Genomic DNA, 22,019 nt, shown 5'->3' with positions numbered 1-22,019 from the left:
ATCGCGGAGATCGCGAAGAAGGAGCGAGTATCATCAGCTGATCTTCCTCTTTGTCAGCTGCCGTTTAATAGCTGTGAGCGCGCGGCCCTATTTGAAAATTATCTGCTCAATTGCGAATTTTATTGCGAAGTTAATTTTATTCACCATCGTGTCATCGCGAATTAGTTTTATCACGCCGTATCTCGCAATCGTCGCACGCGCGGCGCATCGATCTGCCTACGTAGTCGTTGATCGATAATTCCTCAGACTGAAGTAATTGTTCGCATCTAGACGCATGTTTCTCTCTGCCGTGTCTGTTGTCAGAAGTGACTTATCTTATCTTTCAAAGCGATCGCTGTTATTGAATTTGCATGGTGCTAGACGTACCTCGCTCTTATTCGTTAATCGTGGCACCTTCGTTTGTTCACCTAAGTGTATTATTGTTGGTGAATTTGTGCAAACACACGATACCTAATTCTTCGAAAAAGGAGCAAACGGGCGTGTTTTACTTGCTTTCGTAAATTAAATGCGCGTTCATTAAGATCACAGAGAAGTACACGGAAAAATGTCGTTCTACTGTTAAGAAAAACAATCAACCAGCTTACTTTAGCTTCCTTTAAGTACTGGTTATCTTCAATAAAAGAATATTTTCTCCATAATTAAGTTTCTCCATAGAATAGTTTCAAAATATATTCGTAAAAAGAAACTTATTCTCTCTTTGCAAGAATATTCTAAAATTTTATCGAGGAAAAAGTTGATTCGGCTCGAACTATTGAAGCAAATCGAAGTTTTGTTTAAATTTAATATTTTTGGTTAAGACGATTCAACATGCTAGGATTCAGAATATATTCTGAGTAAATATGATAGACTTATGCGTTGAGGAAAAAATACTAAAAAATTTATGTGTGTGGAGCATAAAGTTTATTTCTTGTGAAATAAAATTATATAATTTCTGCAGAGTTGGGTAAGTTAACTTTTTTTTTAACTAAGTTAAGTTAAAGTTAATAGCTTTGAAAATTTAACTTAGTTAAGATTAACTTTAACTTAATTAAATTTAACTAAGTTAACCCATAATGAAATTAATTGAATTAAAAGTTAAGTTAATAAAAAAAAGTAATTAAAAAGTTAAAAGTTAAATTTGTTTCATTTCATGACTTCAAGGACTCAGTTTTACAAATAATGAAAAAAACAAATATATACCTTATTTGGAAACATGTTTTATTTACAGATACTTATTAAATTAAAGTAATAAAGTTTTTTCGAGAGGACCCGGCACTAATCATACGAAAAAAGTGGTTTCAATCAAATTGACTAAAACTATGATATTTTGTAGCTTATGAGATGTTGATCAACAAAAAGTGTGAAAAAATGGACAATGTTTTTTTTAGTGCCATTAGAAAATTGCTATTTTAGGTCTAACCGAACCTTTACACACAGTACACAGATTACTTTTTTAACTGTATAGGTATTTATATATAACCATACGTGTGTCCATTATTGAATAGATTCATGTTCCTGGTAAAAAAAGTTTATAGAGAACGATAGAATAAAATAATAATTTTCTATCATTTTCTATCATTTTCTAATAATCGTTTTGAATATGGATTTTAGTTCGTGAATTTACAAAATGTGAATAGTATTCTATCGTATACAATAGAATACAATAGATAATAATAGAATTTCTATCGTTAGTTTCCTATAGAATACAAAATCGTGTATAACCAGATAAAATATGATAAAATACGATAAGATTGATAGCGCTATCAATTTGAGTCGTTTTCTTTAAGCTGTATCGTTCTCGCACGCAACTTCAGATATAAATCCTATCGTATTTTCTCGTATTTTATCTGATTATAAACGATTTCGTATTCTATAGGAAACTAACGATAGAAATTCTATCACTGTTTATTGTATTCTGTCGTATACGATAGAATATTATTCACATTTGTGAATTCACGAACCAAAATCCATATTCAAAACGATAGAAAATGATAGAACGATAGAATTTTATTCTATCGTTCTCTATCAACTTTTTTTACTAGAGAGTTAAAAAAGCAATCTGTGTATTGTAGATAAAAGTTCGGTTAGACCTAAAATAGCAACTTTCTAATGGCGCTAGAAAAAAAACTGTCTATTTTTTCACACTTTTTGTTGAAGATTTTTTATTAGCACCTCATAAGCTACAAAATATCATAGTTTTAGTCAATTTGACTGGAACCAATTTTTTCATATGATTAGTGCAGGGTCCTTTTTATTGGATATTTTTCCTCGAAGATTGTCAAAAATGAGATCTCCTGCACTGAACAGGCTTTCGACGTTTCGCGACACCTTTATGGCATGATTAACTTCAAGATAATTGAATTAAAAGTTAATAGTTACCGATAAAATGTAACTAAGTTAAATTAAAAGTTAAGAATATAAAAATGTAACTAAGTTAAGTTAAAGCTATTTAACTTTTTAACTTAACTTTTAACTTTTTAACTAGTTACTATCCAACTCTGGATTTCTGTGAAATAAAACTTTTATCTCATAAATTGATTCTCAAGTATTATTTTCGCAGCGAAATGAAGTTATGAAATACTCGGAATAAGTTTACTTGAACGTATATCTTTTCCTATGTGTGAAAATCGATAAACGGTTTGAAACATATACAAGACTCATCGTCCTACATCGGTGAAAGCAAATGTGCCTTCACCTACGTCGTTCTGTCGATAACTGTCCAAGTAGAAAAAGAGAGAGGGAGAGTTGACTCAATTCATAAGTAAATAATTAATCGAAGAATGTGGTTAATATTAATATAATTATTATAATGTATTAATATAATGAAGATATAGCGAACGATATAGCGCGCCTTACAAATCACGAAGCAAGGATAAACGCGTTACAGTGACACAAGACGAACCCACACACACTTTTTCCAGAGTGACGTGATGCACATATTGTCTCTTACTGCATCCTTGTGTTCATCGAGGAAAAAGGAGCGAAGGAAACGAAGAGACACGACTCCTGCGCGCAACGATAATTTCTCGATCGTCTAACTTTTGGCGCGGCGCGACATCAGTTCCGTTTGAACCGAACGTGCGATTAATTAAGCAATTATGAAAGTTAACCGAGGTGAACGTTTGGTGCTATTATTAATGCCTGTCGCGATGCGAAACCGTGCGAGAAACGTGTGTCAAGGATGACTCCTCGCCGCGTCGAAAATACCATCGATGTTTATTTCGAGCGCGTATAATTAGTGCAGATTTAGACGACATATTTGTCGAGTCGATCTCAAGAGGAACGAGAGGAAGAGGTAGAGGTAGAGATAGAGAGAGACAGAGAGAGAGAGAGAGAGAGAGAGAGAGAGAGAGAAAGAGAGATAGAGAGAGGAGAGCGCCGACGACGCGAATGCTACTCGACTTCCGCGTCGGGGGACTGAATCTGTGGATAGTGAAATAGTGAAATAGTCGTGTTGAAAGATAGAGAGCCGTCCTCGAGATGTCTCATCTGCGCACGAAGACCAGAGTGTTCGGCGACAAGAGTTACAGACACGTCACCGTGAGTGCCGGAGAGTGCCGTAGAAATCAGTTTTCCTTGCTGAAAGGACGGCCTCATAACATCGTGCATCGTCTGGAACATCGGTTCCACGAGGTAACTCCGCCGGAATGTTCTCCGCGACAACTCCGTTCGTTTCTGTTCTTAAGGCTCGTCTACAATACGCGTGAGTAAACTTGAGGTAGTAAGTTGGAGTAAATACAAATAATTTACTTTGCTTTTTTTACGTTCTCATACTCTAGCTCCCGCTGTAAGTACTTCTCTTAAAAGTACTTACTTAAATAAGAGCTTAGAGAAATATTTTCGGCGTAAAGGAAGTGCTCCAATTTCCTTGCACTGGAAGTATTTCTCTTAAATAATATTCTTAAGTAAATACTTAAGTATGTACCTAAACAAGAATATTTAAGTAAGTACTCTTATTTAAGAAAAATACTTTCGGTGTAAGTCCGGAGCTAAAGTATGAGGGAAAGGAAGGGGAGATGCGTAAGCAAAATAAATTATTTTTATTTTTTTTTCAATGTTTTACTATGCTAAACTTATTCAACGTATTGTAGACAAGCCTTTAGCTACTTTGTACGAAGAGACGTAAATAAAGAGACGTTGTTCTCCAACGTCCGCGAAATTTCGACGTTCTTCACACGTCGTCGACTCGAAACTTTTATGAAGAGTCTGGTCTCTCATACGTGCATTTGTACTTGAAATCGATATTCTGACGTATTCTGTTTTCCGAAACATTTAACATATGAAAAATCTGTCGTTGCACTGAGAGAAAAAATAGTTGATCTAATTGAAATTATAATTATTTTTTACCTCAAAAATTTTTGTAGTGAAATGGTAATAGTAATACGCGTATAAGGTTATTATTATTAACGTTATAGCAGAATTTAATAAGAAAATAATTTTTCCGATTATAATTTATAGTGGTTATTTTTCCATATGATTAGTTACATGTACCAAACATTTTTTTCTCAGTGTGTTGAAGTGCATGGGACGTCACGCGACAAATTTTAATGCGGCTACGAAGTTTTTTCAGGTTAGATTCAGGTTACGCTAAATTATGACACTCTACATTTGTGTGTAGACAAAGTAAACTATATGTGAGATATCATCTAAGTGGACAATGAATAATCTACATGATAAAAAGAAATTTTATTGTATGAATTAATTTCTGAAACATGAACGATTCAGAAATTATCCGATTAATTTGAATTCCGTTTAAGTTAACCAAAAATTTCTCGATGATTTAGACTGAATTCTTAACTTTACTTAGAATTTCTGAATCGTTTATATTTTATCAGAAATTGGTTCATCCAATTAAACTTTTTTTCTCCGTATTGTATGGATATCGCTTAAAGGATGCATGACATACTAAAAAAATTAAGATAAGTTTATATTTCCATTTAATTTCTTTAGAATCCTGATATAAATTTATGAGCGCTATTTGTTAAATAAGTTATAGTCCATGAAAATCTTTGGTTACATTTTTACCTTCAGAGTTGAATCTATCAATCAATCGTATAATAAAATAAAAATTTCATGTTATTTTTTTTAAGCATTACATTTATAATTAATGCCGAAAATAGATACAGTAACTGTCTTATAATTCAATTATTCTTTTCCGTATATTTTTTATGTACATTAATATGTATATAAAAAATACACAAATATATATTATACATATATTAATACATATATAATTTTCAATATTTCATATAGTTTACGTTATCTATATGAAAAATTATATATACATCCGGGTAAATGACCCATAAACAATCCACGTAGACGTAATTTTAAAATTGGCTTTGTTAACGTGAGTCGCAGCTAATGTAAGAAAACGCGAGTACTATGCTAACGGTAAAGTTGCGAATGCGAGTCTTATCGAAAGTGCGAGACTCCAGCAATAACAGAAGCCTCGAGATAACGGAGTGACTCGTTCGCGAGATTCTATTGAGAAGCACACAATCGCGCATTCACACACCATATGTTCGTGAAAAATAGTCGTCGTGTATTTTAAATAGCGAGACTCCTACAACAATGAAAAACTCAACAAGATAGTAAGATTGCTCGTTCCTAAAGACTGTTACTAAGAACTATATCGCTACGCCTTCTCGCACCACGTGTCCACCGAAATGATTGCCGCGTCTTTTAAATAAATCCGCGCATCATATACTTATGTTTTTTAAGTACATACGCATGACCATGTCGCCAACATCACATCGCGCTTTTTCACTAACCTAGAAAGTTCCTCAAGTTAGAGTTAGTGTTCGGAAACATACAGGAAAACGTAAGTAATAAAACTTAAGTAGTGAGTAAATTGATTAACCACAGTTGATGATTTTTTTTATAATTGAAGAATAATCGATTGTGATTGGTCAATTTTCTTACTGCTTAAGTCTTAGTTTGTCTTTTTCTGTGCGTCTGGGCTCTTAAGATATTGTCCGCCATTTATAGGGAGGAAGTGAGTGAGTAAAAGAGAAACTGCGGTGTGCTTTGTCACTTTAATTTTGGAGTGAATGCGTATTTTGGCAGAAAAACTAAAAACAAGAAAACAAAAATCAATCAGAACTCGCGCTGATAGAAAAATAGAAATTGTCAGTTATTACTTGACCATCAGCGCGAGTTCTGATTGACTTCTACCTTTATGTTTCTGTCTTTCTTCTCTCTGCAAAAGTTTGTATTCTTAGAGTATGTACTCTTAGAGTTTCTCTCTCATTTCCACTCACGTCATCCCTAAAAATGACGGACAAAAGGCGGCCAATCAGGAGTCATCATGCTTCGTCTTAACTCTGGCTAGCGGAGATCTACACTGACCTATTCTCTATCCTGGCGCTGAATGACTCAAAATTACGTCATTCATATTATCGCGCAGAGTCACGTAGGCTATACCGTTTTGGCAGGGGCTTTCAGTGGCAGCGAATAATTTGCGTGTCAATATAATTCAATGTATCTTCTGACGCTGAATGATTCGAAACAACGTCATTCATATTAACGTGCGAAGTCACGGAGGATGTTCTGTTTTGGCAGGATACTTTCAGCGGACAATGTATAATTCGCATGTTAATGTAACTGTAGTGTCGTGTTATGACTGACGACACGCCGTCTTGTTACACTCTGTTTTCACTTGAATTTAGGCAACAAAAACCTCCGCGGTTGTAGCTGTGAATTTATTCGAGACGCGATTCAGAGGTGTCCCGTGACTGTCGTTATTATTATCGAGTTGCCCATCGAAGTAGACACGTCTACACTCAGTCTCCGTCGATCTTTTCCTCGGCCGCCTTCGACGTGCAACGTCCGAAGTGTAACGCGAAATTTTTGCGGAACGATTTAAATTATTTCACAGTTCGCGAATAATAATAAGCGCCAGTTTCGGCGTCTTCCTAACATGCGAGTTACCCGTCGTTATGGCATGTTCGGGTGACAATAATTTCGCGAACCATTCCGCATGCATGCCGCTAAATTCAGCGAAATCTACTCACACGTTGGCACGAAATTTATCGCGGGTGTCGCCGACGCGCTGATCGTTGGTCAATTCGCGCGAGAATTCCTCTACATGAAACCACGATCTATGTTCGGATGGATTGATTAATACGTCTAATTTTTTGTTCCTTCACCGGCGTTATATATTTCAACGCGAAATACGTCCGATTCGCGAGTAGCACCTGCGATTTCGCCCGCGACAATCGCGATTCTTGTTCTCTCGCGCGCTCTTCGCTCTCGACCTCGTGCCAAATTTCCCTCCAAAAAACCCCGAATGAGTTCCCCGTTCGCACACGTATCACAGGCGCACGTCATTCATTTGAGATTCTTGAACGCGACGATTTACGAGCGGAATCATTGCACGAGATACAGGGTCGTCGCTGCTGGCTCGCGTGCGATTTTCGCGCGTTCGAATTTCAGAATTCGTCGCGTACTCCGTTGAATCTTCGTTGACAGGTCGACAATGTTGGGAACATTCCGACGTTCGAATTCTTCTCCGACTTCTCCTCGGCATGATGGATGTATTCTACACGGAAAACAATCTCGGTGCGACTGAATAGAAAGGTGAAAATTCGGTGACGTGAAATGACATCTCTTTTATCGCGATTGAAGGCATTTTTCTGAAAATTAAACTGTGTCAACGGGATACTGGAGATGAAATCTTTATCAGTAGAATAATGACTTTTTCTGCAGAATTTACGTTTTATTGAATGTACAAAATTACAAATGCTCTTATACAATTAATATATGCGCAAAAATAAATTGGAGCATTGTTCAATGTATGATAGGAACAATAAAAAATTTTAAAGTTAGTACTTCGAATGTAAATTAGCCTGTCAGACGCTGTCGATTAAAGTAATATAAGTAAATATTCGCAAATATTAAGCAAATATTCCTGATACAAAAAATTTGTAATTCATGAACGTGAATTTGGGATTGTAAGAGTGAATGTTTCATTTTTTCATTCTTACAATTTTTCTGCACTTTTGGAGTTAATGCAGACTCCGTGGAGGTGAATGTTTCAATCGATTGGAGTGAGTCTTGTAACAATAGAATATCTTTCTCTAAGTTTCTTTGAGTGAAATTTTTTTCAAGAAACAGAGTGACCACCGAGTCATTCAAATTTGTGTGATTTTTTACTTATATGGAGTAAATTCTTCATTCTGAATTGTTGAATGAACATTTTCACTCGAAATTGAAAAGTGAATCTAGTGTGCTGCACATTTACAAGAATATATTTACTTTAATCGATTGAAATATTCGTTCAGAATAGAAGAAATATAGAATCAGATACATCCTAAGATCGAGTGAAACATTCGCTATCGCTAACGAAAATACTTCCATTTTTTCCTCGTTCAGATTAATATCCCACTCCAAGAAATTTGGAGAGATCAGATACACTCTTCAATCTCAAATGAAAATATTCATTCAATGATTTAGAGTGAAAAATTCTTCACTGTGCATACTAAGAATAAAATATCTGAGAAATAAGAAATATTTATTGGGCAGGTACTAATAACATATTTACTTTTACATTAATGTAAAGTATTTTTAAAATGATAAAATACATATTTTTCTAAAACCTTAGCTCGTCATGAAAGCAATTATTTATTTTACTTAAAAGAATTTTGGTTTAAATAAATATGTTATTAGTACCGACAGAATAAATATGTTTTATTTTTAGATGTTTTTCCTCTCAGAGTGTAGGAGTTAAAAATCACTTTAATTCAGGTGACTCGGCTGTCACTGTACTTTTCCTACTGTTCCAAGAAACTAGAAGGTAAATTAAGCTCGAGACTTACTTCCTCCAACCCAACTTTTGAGACTTGTCATTTCTTTTCCATTTTATTCCACGCTTTACACCGCGAATCAATTCGAATTTGTGCATTTTTTTTATTCACGAACTCTTAATCTTCTTTTCATCGTGCAATTTACTCGTATCTTATCGCAGGCTCGAGCACGCTCGTATGTTGCGACTACGTGAGCGAACAAGGCAACGATTGTTACCTCTTCGTTCGTTAATTTTGCCCCTAATTACGGATTCCACGAGTGGCGCTGCTGCAACGTAGAGTTGCCCGCCACAATAATTTCACTACGCGAATCAAAACAATGCCGTCGTCGCCGCATTGTTGTTCCCTGCCGGCTTCCGCGTGGTGCACCGGCTTCGTGCAACACCAGCATCAGCCGGCTATTTTCGGCCACTGTGGTGGTGGTTGCGCCAACCGAATGGTTAACGCGGAGGCTTGAGTGCGACACTGATTAATGCGTCTCCATTCTGGGCACTAGAGATGTCCTCCTCCTGTGTCGTGCCAAATAATATCTCGTTATCATCATCTCAAATGGCGTTGGATGCACGACGGTGGTTGGATCTTTCGATCAAAATAGGCCACGGTCGCGCGTCGACGCAGGATATCCGGTAGCGGTTGCATGAATGATCTAATTAAAACCATTCCTCGGACTAATGGACATATCGTGTCACTCGCGTCATGATGTTTCTCTCAATACATTAAGAGAAAGAATATCTGAGAAATAATTAATACTTATTCAGTGGGTACAATGACGTATTTACTTGCAGTAATGTAGAATATTTTTTAAACAAGGAAATACTCAGAGAAATATACTTGAAAATTTATTTGTGGGATGTCTATTTCTACGAAAATAAATTTTATTTTGCAGAAATAAACTTTATATTCCAGGTGGAAAAACGTTTAATTTGGTGACTAACCAATTTTCTGGTGAAATATAAACGCCAGGAAATTCCAGTTGAAATTGCCAGGATTTTGTTCAAATTAATCAGAAATCTTGTTGACTTGAACAGAATAGTAACTCCATCAGAATATTCCATATTCCACCAGAAATTTGGTTAATCCAACCATATTTTTTCTTGTGTATAAATAAATTTCCAAATATTTTTTCTTAGTGTACATTTTTTTAAAACTTTAGGAAAATCTTAGCTTCTTGTGAAAGTAACTGTTTTATCTTAATGAAAATATTTAGTTTTAAGTTAATCTAAAGAAACATAAATTAAGTAAATCTAAAGAGAGAGTAAAGAAAATGAAAGTAAATAGTCGAAATTTATCTAAAAGTAAATGTGTCATTAGTACACGCAAAAAAATCTCAGTTGATGCAACCAAATAGGAACCAACCGAAAATTAGGTGATCAGAAGCGATATCTCTGTTATGAAAACTAATATTTCTGTTGTCGCAATCGAAAATATTCGTTTGAACATTCAACGATATTAGAACTCGGTTGAAGCAACTGAGAACAATTGACTATACAGAAGTTTCATAAAGGAATTTTTCTGTTCCTACAGCTGAGTTTTCGTCTGATCCCTGAGTAACCGAAAATTCGGTTGCACCAACAGAATTGTTTTTTCTGTGTACCTATCAAATATGTACTATTTGTTAGATTTTTTTTTCAATGTAAGAGATTGTACGTCGGTTACCGCGCAGCCCAAATCGAAACCGCGAAATTTCAATCGATGGCGCTATAAATCACGACGAGTCGCTCGAGAACCGGTGGTATCTTTGGCCGATGTTAATCTGCATTGGTTAGGATGAAGGAGAGGTAGTTGCGAGCTCGTCTTCGCTTTGTCATATTGGACAGATCGATTTATCGTGAATACAAGGTGTTATCGTCAACAATGCTCAAGAAAACTTGTTCCAAATGGAGATCGGAGAGGGTTGTAACATTTTACTTGGAATTTCTTACGAGCAACATTTTGCTGTTACTTCATTGCGCCTCTTTTCACTCTGTGTCTCTTTACACCGAGGGAAAAAATATCTAAGAGATAAAGAATATTTACGGTGGGTACTAATAACATATTCGCTTATACACTAATATAAAGCATTTTTCAAATAAAAAATATACATTTTTTTTAATTTTATTTAAATAAAAGAGTTTGGATTAATACTTATCGAATAAATATTCTTTACTTCTTAGATACTTTCCTTTTCAATGTGCTTTATTTTTTGTTGATATCAATCTTGACAATTTCAGATAAGGTAAAAGCATCAATACCCAAACACGTACCTTTAACTCTGGACATTCTTATTATTTTAGTCTTTAAATACGAATATTCAAACTTTTAACATAGAATGTATATATATATATTCAATATTTGTATATATATTTCATATCGAAAATTTAAAAATATATATATATTTTTTTTTAAGACCAGAACAATAAGAATGTTCAGGATTAGGTACATGTCCGGGCATTGGTACTATTATCTTACATGAATGTCTGTTTTCTTCTCCGATTTTCTTCTCCGTCGAAGATAGAATGGAGACTCTGCAGAACCGTCGATATCGGATTGTGTTTTTCGCACTTTAGCCTGAAGGTAGCCCTCTGGGCGTTTTCTTCTGGGTTTACATCTCGCTCCTTATCTCGAGATAGGATATCTCACTCCCGCGCTCGTTCCTTGCGCGTCTTATCAATCGCAGCGACCGCGCAAGGCATTGATAATCGGCCGCATACGTCTTGAATCGTCCTTCTTGTCCCTCCTCTCCGACAGTGGTTTATCGTCCGCGGAATATCGCCCCCCAGTTTCGAACTGACGTAGCTTCGGCCGAGAGTTCGCGTAGAAGTTTACCCGGCTCTCGGATTCGCGATTGACGTCAAATTCATCGGTCGAATCTTTCGCCGAGCGTATCGTCACGCGAGTGAATCGCGGCTACGCGCTCGCTAATCAGTGAGTCAGACGTCGCGGACGATGATCTGCTGTATCGTCCGTCACCGTCCGCCGTGATTTTCCGTCGTCGTCGTCGTCGATGGTGTATCAGCTTGCGACGAGCTTCACTCGACCCTCACGAGCTTTCTCAGCAGTGAGACCGACGTAATCGTCGAGAACCAGATGAGTCCTTCTCCTCGTCGCTTCGTGGAGACACCCCGGAGGCTTTCGCGGATTCCTTGCCCGACCCGTTCCGCGGTCAAACTCACCCATTTAAACGCCCGCGCAGGACAGGGTGCACAAGTGCGTTGTTGTGAGATCTCGTGAGAGTGTGACACGTTTGGCAAGGATTCTTTGCCTACTGAACATCGCGGTTTCCTGTCTGTAGTCTCGCCTGCGAGAGGAGAGACCTTTTCTCCGGCAGGATCATACGGAGAACGGCAATTCTCGAAAAAGCGAATAAGTGCTCGTTTCGTTTCATTGCGACGAGCAATGAATGCGACGGGCAATATATCCTGGAAATTGACCGAGACGATCGCGACTGATCGCGGACAGCACGCCCGACCGCAGTCTTGGACGTCAGCCGCATACCTGATTCGAATTGCCTCGACTCGCTGGCGAAAAACGAAGTCAAGGTGAAGATCGAGCAGACTTATGCTCGTGGCGAGTCGCTCTTACGTTATTACAATAGTAAGAGATGATCGTTTCGCGCGCGATCGTTCGTGCGTCGAGTCGGATTCGCACGAGAAGCGTTCGCGCCTCCTGCGTATTCGCGATCGAGGATGATGTGTACTCGGGCCCGCTTCGCCGTGCTCCGCCGCATCGTGCTTCCCCGTGCTCGAGATGACACAGACAGGTGCCCTGTGAGGAGAGGAGCTGTACAGGATAAGGGAAAGCGCGAGAAGTGCAGGCGCAGGATACGTGCTGGTCGCGGAATGTCGGTCATGATAATTTTTCATAATTTTTCATAATTTTTGCAAAGCAAGCGGATTAAACGCACAGCTCGCGTATTTCGCGATTGATGCTTCTCATCGCGGGACGGAAGGATCAAACGAATGAACGCTCCACGTGCTCTCTTCGGCTAATCATCCGAGCAATTAACGCTTGCGGCAGATTGAAGCGTGCAGTCGAACATCGATTAAGTTCCATGGAATATATAAACGAAAGATCGAATCTGTTAAATACCAACGGGCAAAATGCATCCGTCTCGTCCTTGCAGTCGCAAGGATCTAACAAGACCTACGGATCCTTCTCCACCTGCCAATTAGCGATTCAGTCATTCTGGAACAGGAGCAAACAGGTAGACGATATATGTATGATGATTTCTGGCTCCTTTAGAATGTACCCGCAGTTTGCTTGTCGCCGTGTGTACTCTTGACTGCGAACTATAGAACGCGAAATGTTCACGAAAAAGAAAATGTCGGGGATCATAAATTCTCGCGCGACATGCAACGTTTATATTTGTTTGTGCGGAATTTCAGACGTGACTTCCTTAGCAGATTTTAGATCTCTTTGGCGAGTTATCAACGGGACGAAAGGGTAATCGCGTGATTTAGTGTCACTCAATATCGTGAATTGTTTCGGGATTTTAACGAATGATGCGTATGTGCCGAGACAAACAGGTGTATGTTTTGGCAGCAACTTTACTAGTAGATTTGTAAAAGCTGTATACCGTATGATTGCTTCACGTAATGCTCATATTTATCACATAGATTGATGAAGTAAAAATATGAGAAAGAAATATAAAAATGTTACCATAATTTGTTTCAAATAATATATCATTCAAAATATAATACAAAGACTTGAGTGTAAAACCTTTAGTAAATTTATATAGTTGTATCAATATAATAAACAGTTTATTTTATTGTATGATATACAATGTATGTAGGAATTTAATGATTAATTTAGTACACTATATTTTTTTTATAAATGTAATTAAAAAGATTGTAAAGTTTCTATCACACCGATTATCTCACGTCTTCATCATGAAAGTCTATCTGGATAGACTGGAAAGTAGATAAGTGTATGTAAATTTAGCAACTTTATCAATCAATTTGTAAAGACCTATTTGCATACCTTATGAATACTTTATATGACGCTCATATCCTATCAGAAAAAGTGCGTGTTACCGAAAATCTCGAATGTATCGAAACTTGAAGCCTCTTTTCCGCGACGCTGATTGGCCGTCCCGACTGTCTCGATTGGCTCGATCGAGATATGCTAGGTTCAATCTGCTTACAGCTGTCAGATGCATGTGACGGATCAGGTTGTGTTGTTCGCGTTATATGAATTTGATATTTATTGTAATCTCAGCAAACACAATGTTACATGTAACATACATGTTAGTTGTAATTTCTTACTCAACAAACAATATAACTGTTATATAATATACGTGTTGTATAACAGTTACATTGTTGAATAGGAAATTACAACTAACATGTACGTTACATGTAACATTGTGTTTGCTGGGAATATAATTTGTAAAAACGAATATTGTAATATAATTGTAAATAGTAAAGGCTAAATTGTAACGAAAAGGCTAAAGTGGCGCGCGCAAAGCGCGCGTTATGTGGTGTTCTAGTTTATTATATAAATTGATAAAACATAAAAATACGAGAAAAAAATACAAAAAAATTATCAAGATTTGTTCAAATAATATTTTATATAAAATGTAATGTATAAGTCTAAATGTAATTTTTAGTAAATTTTTAGCTATGTCAACATAATGGAAAATTTACTTTATCGTATGATGCTAATTTAATGATTAATTCAGTGTAGTATATTTGCTTCGTAAGTGTCATTGAGAAGATCGTCAAATTTCCATCACCGATCGTCTTACGTCGCAATAATCACGAAAAAGTCTCTTTCTCTCTTTCTCTGACAAGGGAACACTTTGATTTTGATACACTTTTGTGAGTGTGTAGAGTAAATCAATACATGAATAACGGTACATTTTATTTGTACCCTATCGCTATTTTAAAAATATGATTTACACTCTCAAAGTAAAAAGGACAATTCCACTTTTTCGTGTATTACTCTTAAATTAAAGGAGATAGAACAAAATTTTTCGAATAAAAGTTTAATGGTAAGTTAAGTGCTATAAATTGATATAAGCATAAATAAATAAAAAAATATCTAAAAAGATTTTTTTTACAATAAAAAAGATATTTTTTTATTTATGTCAATTTACAGCACTTAACTTACCATTAAACTTTTATTCGACAAATTTTTTTCTATCTCCTTTAATTTAAGAGTAATATACGAAAAAGTGGAATCGTCCTTTTTACTTTAAGAGTGTAAATCATATCTTTAAATAGCGATACAAATGGAATATACCGTTATTCATGTATTGATTTACTTTACATACTCACAAAAGTATATCAAAATCGAAGAGTTCGGGTTCGCGGTGTGAGTAAAGTAGAGTAATACCAGAATCTCTAATTGCCGTGCGGATATACGACGATCAGTCGTTAACATCGGCAGACACTCGGGCGATATCTCATGAATGAAGCTCTCGTCGTTCTCTTTCATCTCGTACTACGTGAAGCGTGCCAAGATTTCGCCGGGATACTTGTCGAGATAAATGACACGAGCGATGGGTTGTCGGCGTGTCGCGGGTAGTTTCTCACTTGCTCGAGTTTCCGTGTATGGTACCCCGATCCTCTCCCGATCCGACGTGGAGCGCTTACTGTCGCGAGTCCACCTATACATCGTTCTATAAAGCGAAACGTCTATTCCGAGCAGAATCTATTTGCTTCCCCTTCTCCTCCTCGTCGTCGTCATTTTGTTTAATCAGATGGCAAAGTTCAAGTTACGTGGAACGTAAACGCGCGTCTTATCGCCGTGCAATTTGGCGCGAGGCGATAGTGTTATTAGCTCGACACATTCCTCCGCGCTCGCGCCCGCAAACGGCTGACGCCGTTTTGCCGCACGACGTCGTTCCGTTTTATGAGGGGCCCAGTAAAGTTCCGCGTACGCAATTGATTAGTTTACCAAGCGCTTTAATTGGCCGGGATTAGCGCGAGAACTAACCATGGCGGAGCGAGCGTCTAAGACCAACGTTCGTATAAAAAGTGTCCTCGAAATTCCGCGTGAAACGCGACTGTCCTGCGCCTTGACGATTCACCGAAAAATTTTGAGATTCGCTGAAAGGGACGAATAAATTTTCTATCACGTAATTCGAGTGCAAATGTTTGCACTCGAGAAACAGAACAGTTGCGACGTTGTATTTCAGGGAATTTTGACTGGCTCGCTGATTTACATCGCGCAAGTGTTCACAAGTCAATCAATGGAAATGTTCCGTACGTTGCACCGAGGAGGAAAATATTTCCTCGATATCTTCTTGTGCGCAATACACAAGTCTCGTTTTCAAGTCGCGTCGTTACGCGTCTCGATTGTTCGAGCTTTGACACTTCCATTAACTCTTTGAGTCATAGTGAGACGCTAATATCCTATCTATCTTTCCTTCATTTTTAGCGATTTTAACTAACTTATCGGTAGAGACATAGTCGATTATATTATTACAATACATTTTCTCTCTCTCCCCCTCCCTCTCTCTCTCTCAACATAATGATGAACCAAAAATAAGTAAAAAATAATTTAAAAGTTTAATTGTTAAATTCTTATAAACAAATAAAAGTAAAAAGGACTCTTTTTCAAACAAAAATCATTTTAGGACTAACATATTAGGAGCCAACACATCGGAATATTAATAGTTTATTTAGAACATCTATTAGTGTATATTCTTTTCAAAATTTTCTGTAAGCCCTATTTTTATAATAAACTGTTGAAATATTGATAACATGTATACTGCAAATCTCCTGTTAAAAACGCAAATTTCTTTCATATCATAGAAATATTATCGTTATTTTTGGATAATGCTGAAAAAGCGAGATTGCTAATTCTGCAAATTTATGGTTGCCATATTGGGTCTATTATTTCGAATTTTACCTTTTAACTTTTTTACTTCAAATTCATAATCAGCGGCCCCGAAATCCCCCCATGCCAAATTTGAAGAAACTTCACCGAGAAATGAAATGTATGGCTCGAAGTATTTATGACTCAATCGTTTGACCCATTTTGCCGGCGAATATTCGACCAACGACGCAGTCTTCGGATATTTGAATCCGAGAGACTCCGGATGCTGCTCTTCGCGCTGAATTACGGCTTGATTAATTCGCGAAGCGAATTTGCACAATGCCGAATCGGACGCACAGTTACATCGCCCTACGATCGATTCGCGCGCACTTTTTTCGACCCAGCTTTCAACTGGGTCATCGGATATACACACCGCGGCGGGCGGGGCGGAAGAAAAAATTGCAATTCGTTTGGCGGCCGCTTATCGCAGTTCGTTAATTGCTTTATCAAATCCGCTCCGGCACCGCCGAATCCACACAATCTGCAGCCGAATGGGATTAATCGCGGAAGATTGCAACGCTTGTAATTATACGCATGCCGCGCCGCAAATTGCGTTATCTCGGATCGATGACGTCGGTAGCTGTCGTATTTCTCCCGGCCGTTATTATCTCGGAAAATATCTCTGTTGCGACCGGAACTGTCGCTTCTGCGGACTATTTCGCATGAATTCCGAGTGATGACGCGCGATATTCATTCCCCTATGTGTGTAACACGAGTGGCGGCGATGAGTGTGCAAAGCAAAACATATTTTCATTCCTCGTCGCGTGATCCCGCGCGACGTACTCGCAGCTAAAAGCGCTCGATGAAATTAACACTCGGCGTCTTTCCAACTCGATTTTGAGAGAAAATCAAATTCATTCCATTTGTCTCTTTACCTGGCGCATTTTTATACCCGCAAGATCTCCTCGACTTTAATGAAAATCTTCGACATTCTTTTTCTACATTTCTTCTACGTAAGATTCTCTTTTCACAGATGCTTCCTTTTCGTTCACTCAAAAATATATAATCTCATTCTCAGCCGAATCCTCTTATGTTTTGATCTTAAAAAGATCCTTCTGAAATCAAAAGGAAAATATTCTAACATCAAAAGAAAAAAAAAAGAAGTATCTATGCACTATTTTCTGTAAACTTTTACTGAAAGAGTATTTCTCTTCCAATGAAGATGAAGAATATTGTGCTTAGAATATTCTCCTTTTCGTCCTCCACCTGGCGAATTTTTCACCCGAAAGATTCCTTTGAAAGATTCCCTTTAATGAGAATCTTGAAATTTTGTTTTTGTATCTATTCCGTGTCTTCTTTTTACAGATTCTTCTCGTTTAACTAAAAATATATAATCTTATCCTTAACCGAATCCTATAGCCTTAAGAGAATTCTTCTGAAACTCCAGAACAAAAGTATCGTAACATTAAAAAGAAAGAATTCCATTTACAAGGTACTGTTTCCTGTAAACTTTTACTGAAAGACTATTTCTCTTCCAATAAAGAGGAAGAATATTGTGCTTTTATAGAAATTTTATTGAATATTTTCCTTTTATAGAAAGGTCATAGGAAAGAGGATTCTTCTAAAAATAATATCATATTTTTTAAGTATTCATTTTCCGCCAAGAAGTTCACCGATTTTCTAAAATTCAGTTCTGTAACTCATTTAAAATTCTTCTTCGTGATTATACTTTTCTTTCAAGTTTGCAGATTCGATATTATGGCGATATTATACGCCTTCCTGACTATCACGACTATCACGCAGGTATCTCCAAATATTATTTCCGTGTCTTAACGTTGCAGTTGCGTGAACCCAATTTAATTAAAATAACTTAATTTAATTAAATTATATTCTTGATAAATCCCTTTCTCAAACCTTATATCTCACTATCGAATTGAAATAACACTCGATTCGAGGAGCGATATCCGACAATAGGGCGAGTTCACGGCACTGACGACGCGCAGCGCGCGTCATTTTGCGCGTCAAAGCGCGCGTATATGATTCACACGGACTGTGTGTGTATGTACACGAGCTTAGATAGATCCCATCGCGATATATAAATGTCGCGCGATGTTCTTGTGCGATTTGTGCCGGTGCCTGCCTCTGGGAATGCTCGCGATCGCGAATACTCGACGATCTCCGACCGATATTCCACGATATATCTCAACGAACGCTGACGACAACGACCACGGCGGCAGCGAGGAAGTTGCGCAAACGTCGAACAGCCTTACGCAGAGACGAGAACCAAACTCACTCGGGGACTGGGATAACTTCGCGAAATCTGGAAAAGATGCTCAGACTCACCAATCTGTCGAGGGTCCGTTTCTTTCACTCTCATGGTATATTCGATAACGTCGACGCAGTTTCAATCTCTTCGATCGAACCTTGTCCGCGACGGCAAAGACCGGAGCTTCCAGATGGAGGAAACGACAGTGAACCAAGATTTCGATACTGGAATCACGCGAAAGTGATCGCCGCGTTTCCATACACGTGGCCGTTTTCGTTGCATACGCGATAAATGTGCAAAACCTTCTTTACGCGTATCCATGCAGTATCTGTGGATAAAATAAAGCTAGATTACACTGTATTCAGAGAAAAATGGTACACAAAAAAGAAACGTTTAGTTGGATTAACCCAATTTCTGGTGAAATATAAATGAACCAGAAAATACTTAAGTTAACCAGAAATCTTGTTAACTTGAACAGAATTCTGGTTGCTTCAACAAGAATTTCTGGTATGGAAATTTGCTTAATGCAATTAAACTTTTTTTCCGTGTGGTAATCAATATAAGTGACAACTATACGAATTTTGCTATATAAAGCTTAATAAACTATTTTGTAGTTATTACAACGCGAAAGCTGTATGGAATTATGTACAGGGTGAGTCAATTGCCATCTTAAATATCGTTGAAGCAACAAAGACTTTAAAATCTTCTAAGCTACTTCGAGGAAATTATCACAAACTCCTTTTCTAGGTAGAATAGCTTCGAAAATCTGAAGATCACCTTTGTCCCTTGCTTTGAAGATGTGTTTCAGATGGCAATAGTTATTAATTTACTCTATATAGTTCTTCGATTCTCTATATAATTCTCCTAACCATTCAGCTTTAGTTGCAATAACTGTAATATAGCTTATTAAATTACATTTATCAATTCTGCAACACTCATATAGCTGTCACCTATACAGTTACTATTCCATGACATTTTTCTCTGAGAGACATTTTTCTACGATTTTGAGCCTTGAATCTAAGTCGATCAACTTGAAATGTCGGGCTTTGCTTTTTTCTTCTTTTTTTATCGGGGAACGTTCAGTTGCTTGAAATGTCTGTCGGTATATCCAAAAATCAATGCGTTTATATTGTAGGTTGTATTGTCGAAGAGACTCACCCGATCATCCACGCGAAACATTTGCACATTTATTTTTCAATCAATCACAATTCGGCAGCTTGTATTGTTATAACGGATGTTTGACTCGTCATTCGTTAATCCTCACGCCGAGGACGGTTTCAAACTCGCGCAAGAGGAAATATCTAGTCGAATGTTGGAGTTCCAAAGGACACGAAGGACACGAAATCCTGTGTGTAGACGTGTGTGTTTCGCTATCAGTAACCAGCCAGTGAAGGCATCTTCCCTTTTACGCGCTGAGTGAACAGCCAAGAGATAATGCCATGCAGAAAGCCAAGGACGAGCGTGTTAAGATCACGGCGGCTCTCTTTCGGGTCAGCTTCGATGAAGACGATGACGTCAATAACAACAACGACAACGACGACGATGATGACAACAAAGAGAAAGAAGATAAGGCTTCGTCTGCGAGAGAATCGGAGGAAACCGTCTCACGGTCACCTCCGTCTAAAGAAACCGAGAGAAAGTCCAGTGAAACGGAAAAGGCAATAGTTTTCTCAAACTCGGAAGCTCCTTCGAGCTTGGCTAAGCCCGATTCTGAGCTTTCAGCTTCCACTTTATGCATAGGAAGCTGCGCTCTCGAATTCTCGCGTCCATCCGCGAGCTCCATTCCCGTTTCCAGAGTCTCGTCAAGTTTGAACAACGTGGGGGAACACGCGACACCAGACGCGAAAAGGGAACAAGACAAAGTCGACAACAACGTGTTAGTGACTCCGACAATTGGTACGCGAAGACTTACGGTGCCGGTGATAGACTCGGACAGAATCTTTTCCGCACTCAAACGCGATCGTTTGCTCATACAGGAGCCATCCACGAGCTTACACTTCTCCTCGTCGCTCGAGGATCGTCCGGCGCGCACTGACGCGATCTCGATCGCGACGAGCCAGTCGAGACACTCTCGATTGTCGCCTAACTTCCTCGAGGTTCCTCCGAAGACTTCAGAATTCCACGGCCGTTGCTCTCCTTGCGACTCGGGCAAGACTCTGACGGTCTCGGGGAATGCGACCGTCGACGAGGAAGTCTCGAACGCTGCATCGCGAGATTCAACGACAGCCGTCGTCCAAGATTTTTCCAACGAAAGTTCCAGCAAAGACGGCGCTCGCAGACTAACGTTGCCTATGACGAGCGCCGATTTCAGCCGGTCCACGCGCCAGGAGGAGCCAGCGAAGAAGTTACCGACCTTCGAGGATATCGTGGCCGGCACTAGCGTGAACCCGATACGGAAGTTCAGCATCGCGAGCGCGGCGATCTGCTCGAGCCTGGCGCCGAGTCTGCTCGGCGCTATTCCGGGAGTGCCGAGCAGCCTGCTGCCGAACGGAAACGGCCGGGAGAGCGATCTCATCCGCAGCGCGACCTTCTCGAACCTATCGACCAGCTCCACGATCGCCAGCGACGACACCACCAGCGGCAGGACCGGGCGTAGACTGCGACAGCTTCTGCATCTTCACATACCCGAGCAGCTGTCCGGCGCGACCTGGCGCGGCCATGAGGACTGTCATCATCTCCATCATCATCATCAGCAACAGCAGCACGATCATCATCATCATCACCATCACCATGTATTCCCGCACATTCACGTACCCACCATCACATTCACGGCGCCGGCCACTGACGGCACCGGGCGCAAGTTCAACTTCGCCATACGAAGGCACTCGCAGGCGGTTAGTTGGCGCCGGACGCACGTCGTTTCTTCGTTTTCATTGGTGTTTCTCTTCTTCGTTAACATCGCACTATGGAACAAAGGCGAGGGGAGAGAGTCATCGTCTGGCCAAGCCGAGCCATCTCAGCTTGAGTAAAGAATCGAAACGCCGAGCAGCGTTTCATTTTTCAGCCTTTGCGTCTTATCGTGTGCGTGGAATTGTTCTCGCGAATGCTTACACGGAGAGAAAAAATACTGTAATTCTTTTTCATGTAAATTCCTTTCAATTTCACTGTGTTTTCTAGTAGTACAGGGAGAGACCATCAGCAAGGTCTATCTTGCTGAGGAATAAAGTAAAGTAAAAGGGCCAACACCTATCTGATTCTGGACATTCTTGTTGTTTTTGGTCTTTAAATAC

At 38.7% G+C, this 22,019-nt stretch overlaps 1 protein-coding gene and 1 long non-coding RNA gene across 11 annotated transcripts in view; one reads left to right on the top strand and one right to left on the bottom strand.

The window, feature by feature from the left end:
* LOC116846793 (kinase D-interacting substrate of 220 kDa) overlaps nt 1-22,019 on the top strand; it is a 52,653-nt gene that overhangs the window by 10,969 nt on the left and 19,665 nt on the right. For 2 of the 10 annotated variants that reach the window (XM_032821074.1, XM_032821073.1), the window contains exon 2: nt 2,901-3,612. The exons of 3 other annotated variants lie outside the window; for them this stretch is intronic. In XM_032821074.1, coding sequence (XP_032676965.1) covers nt 3,460-3,612 — 153 coding nt within the window. In that variant the 5' untranslated portion in view covers nt 2,901-3,459. 5 more of the 10 variants (XM_032821072.1, XM_032821076.1, XM_032821071.1 and 2 more) reach the window with 5 other exon arrangements.
* On the bottom strand, nt 10,862-15,240 carry LOC116846799. The gene is made up of 2 exons (XR_004378600.1): nt 15,096-15,240; nt 10,862-13,907 (listed from the first exon to the last, which is right to left on the bottom strand). It is a non-coding gene; the product is annotated as an uncharacterized LOC116846799 (long non-coding RNA).

The sequence above is a fragment of the Odontomachus brunneus genome, unplaced genomic scaffold, assembly GCF_010583005.1.
Source record: "Odontomachus brunneus isolate Ranch 3 - 2012 unplaced genomic scaffold, Obru_v1 Obru_scaffold_069, whole genome shotgun sequence".
In the NCBI taxonomy this organism is placed as follows: Eukaryota; Metazoa; Arthropoda; class Insecta; order Hymenoptera; family Formicidae; genus Odontomachus; species Odontomachus brunneus.
The sequence above is the reverse complement of the archived record's forward strand: the minus strand, read 5'-3'. Positions and strand labels throughout refer to the sequence as shown.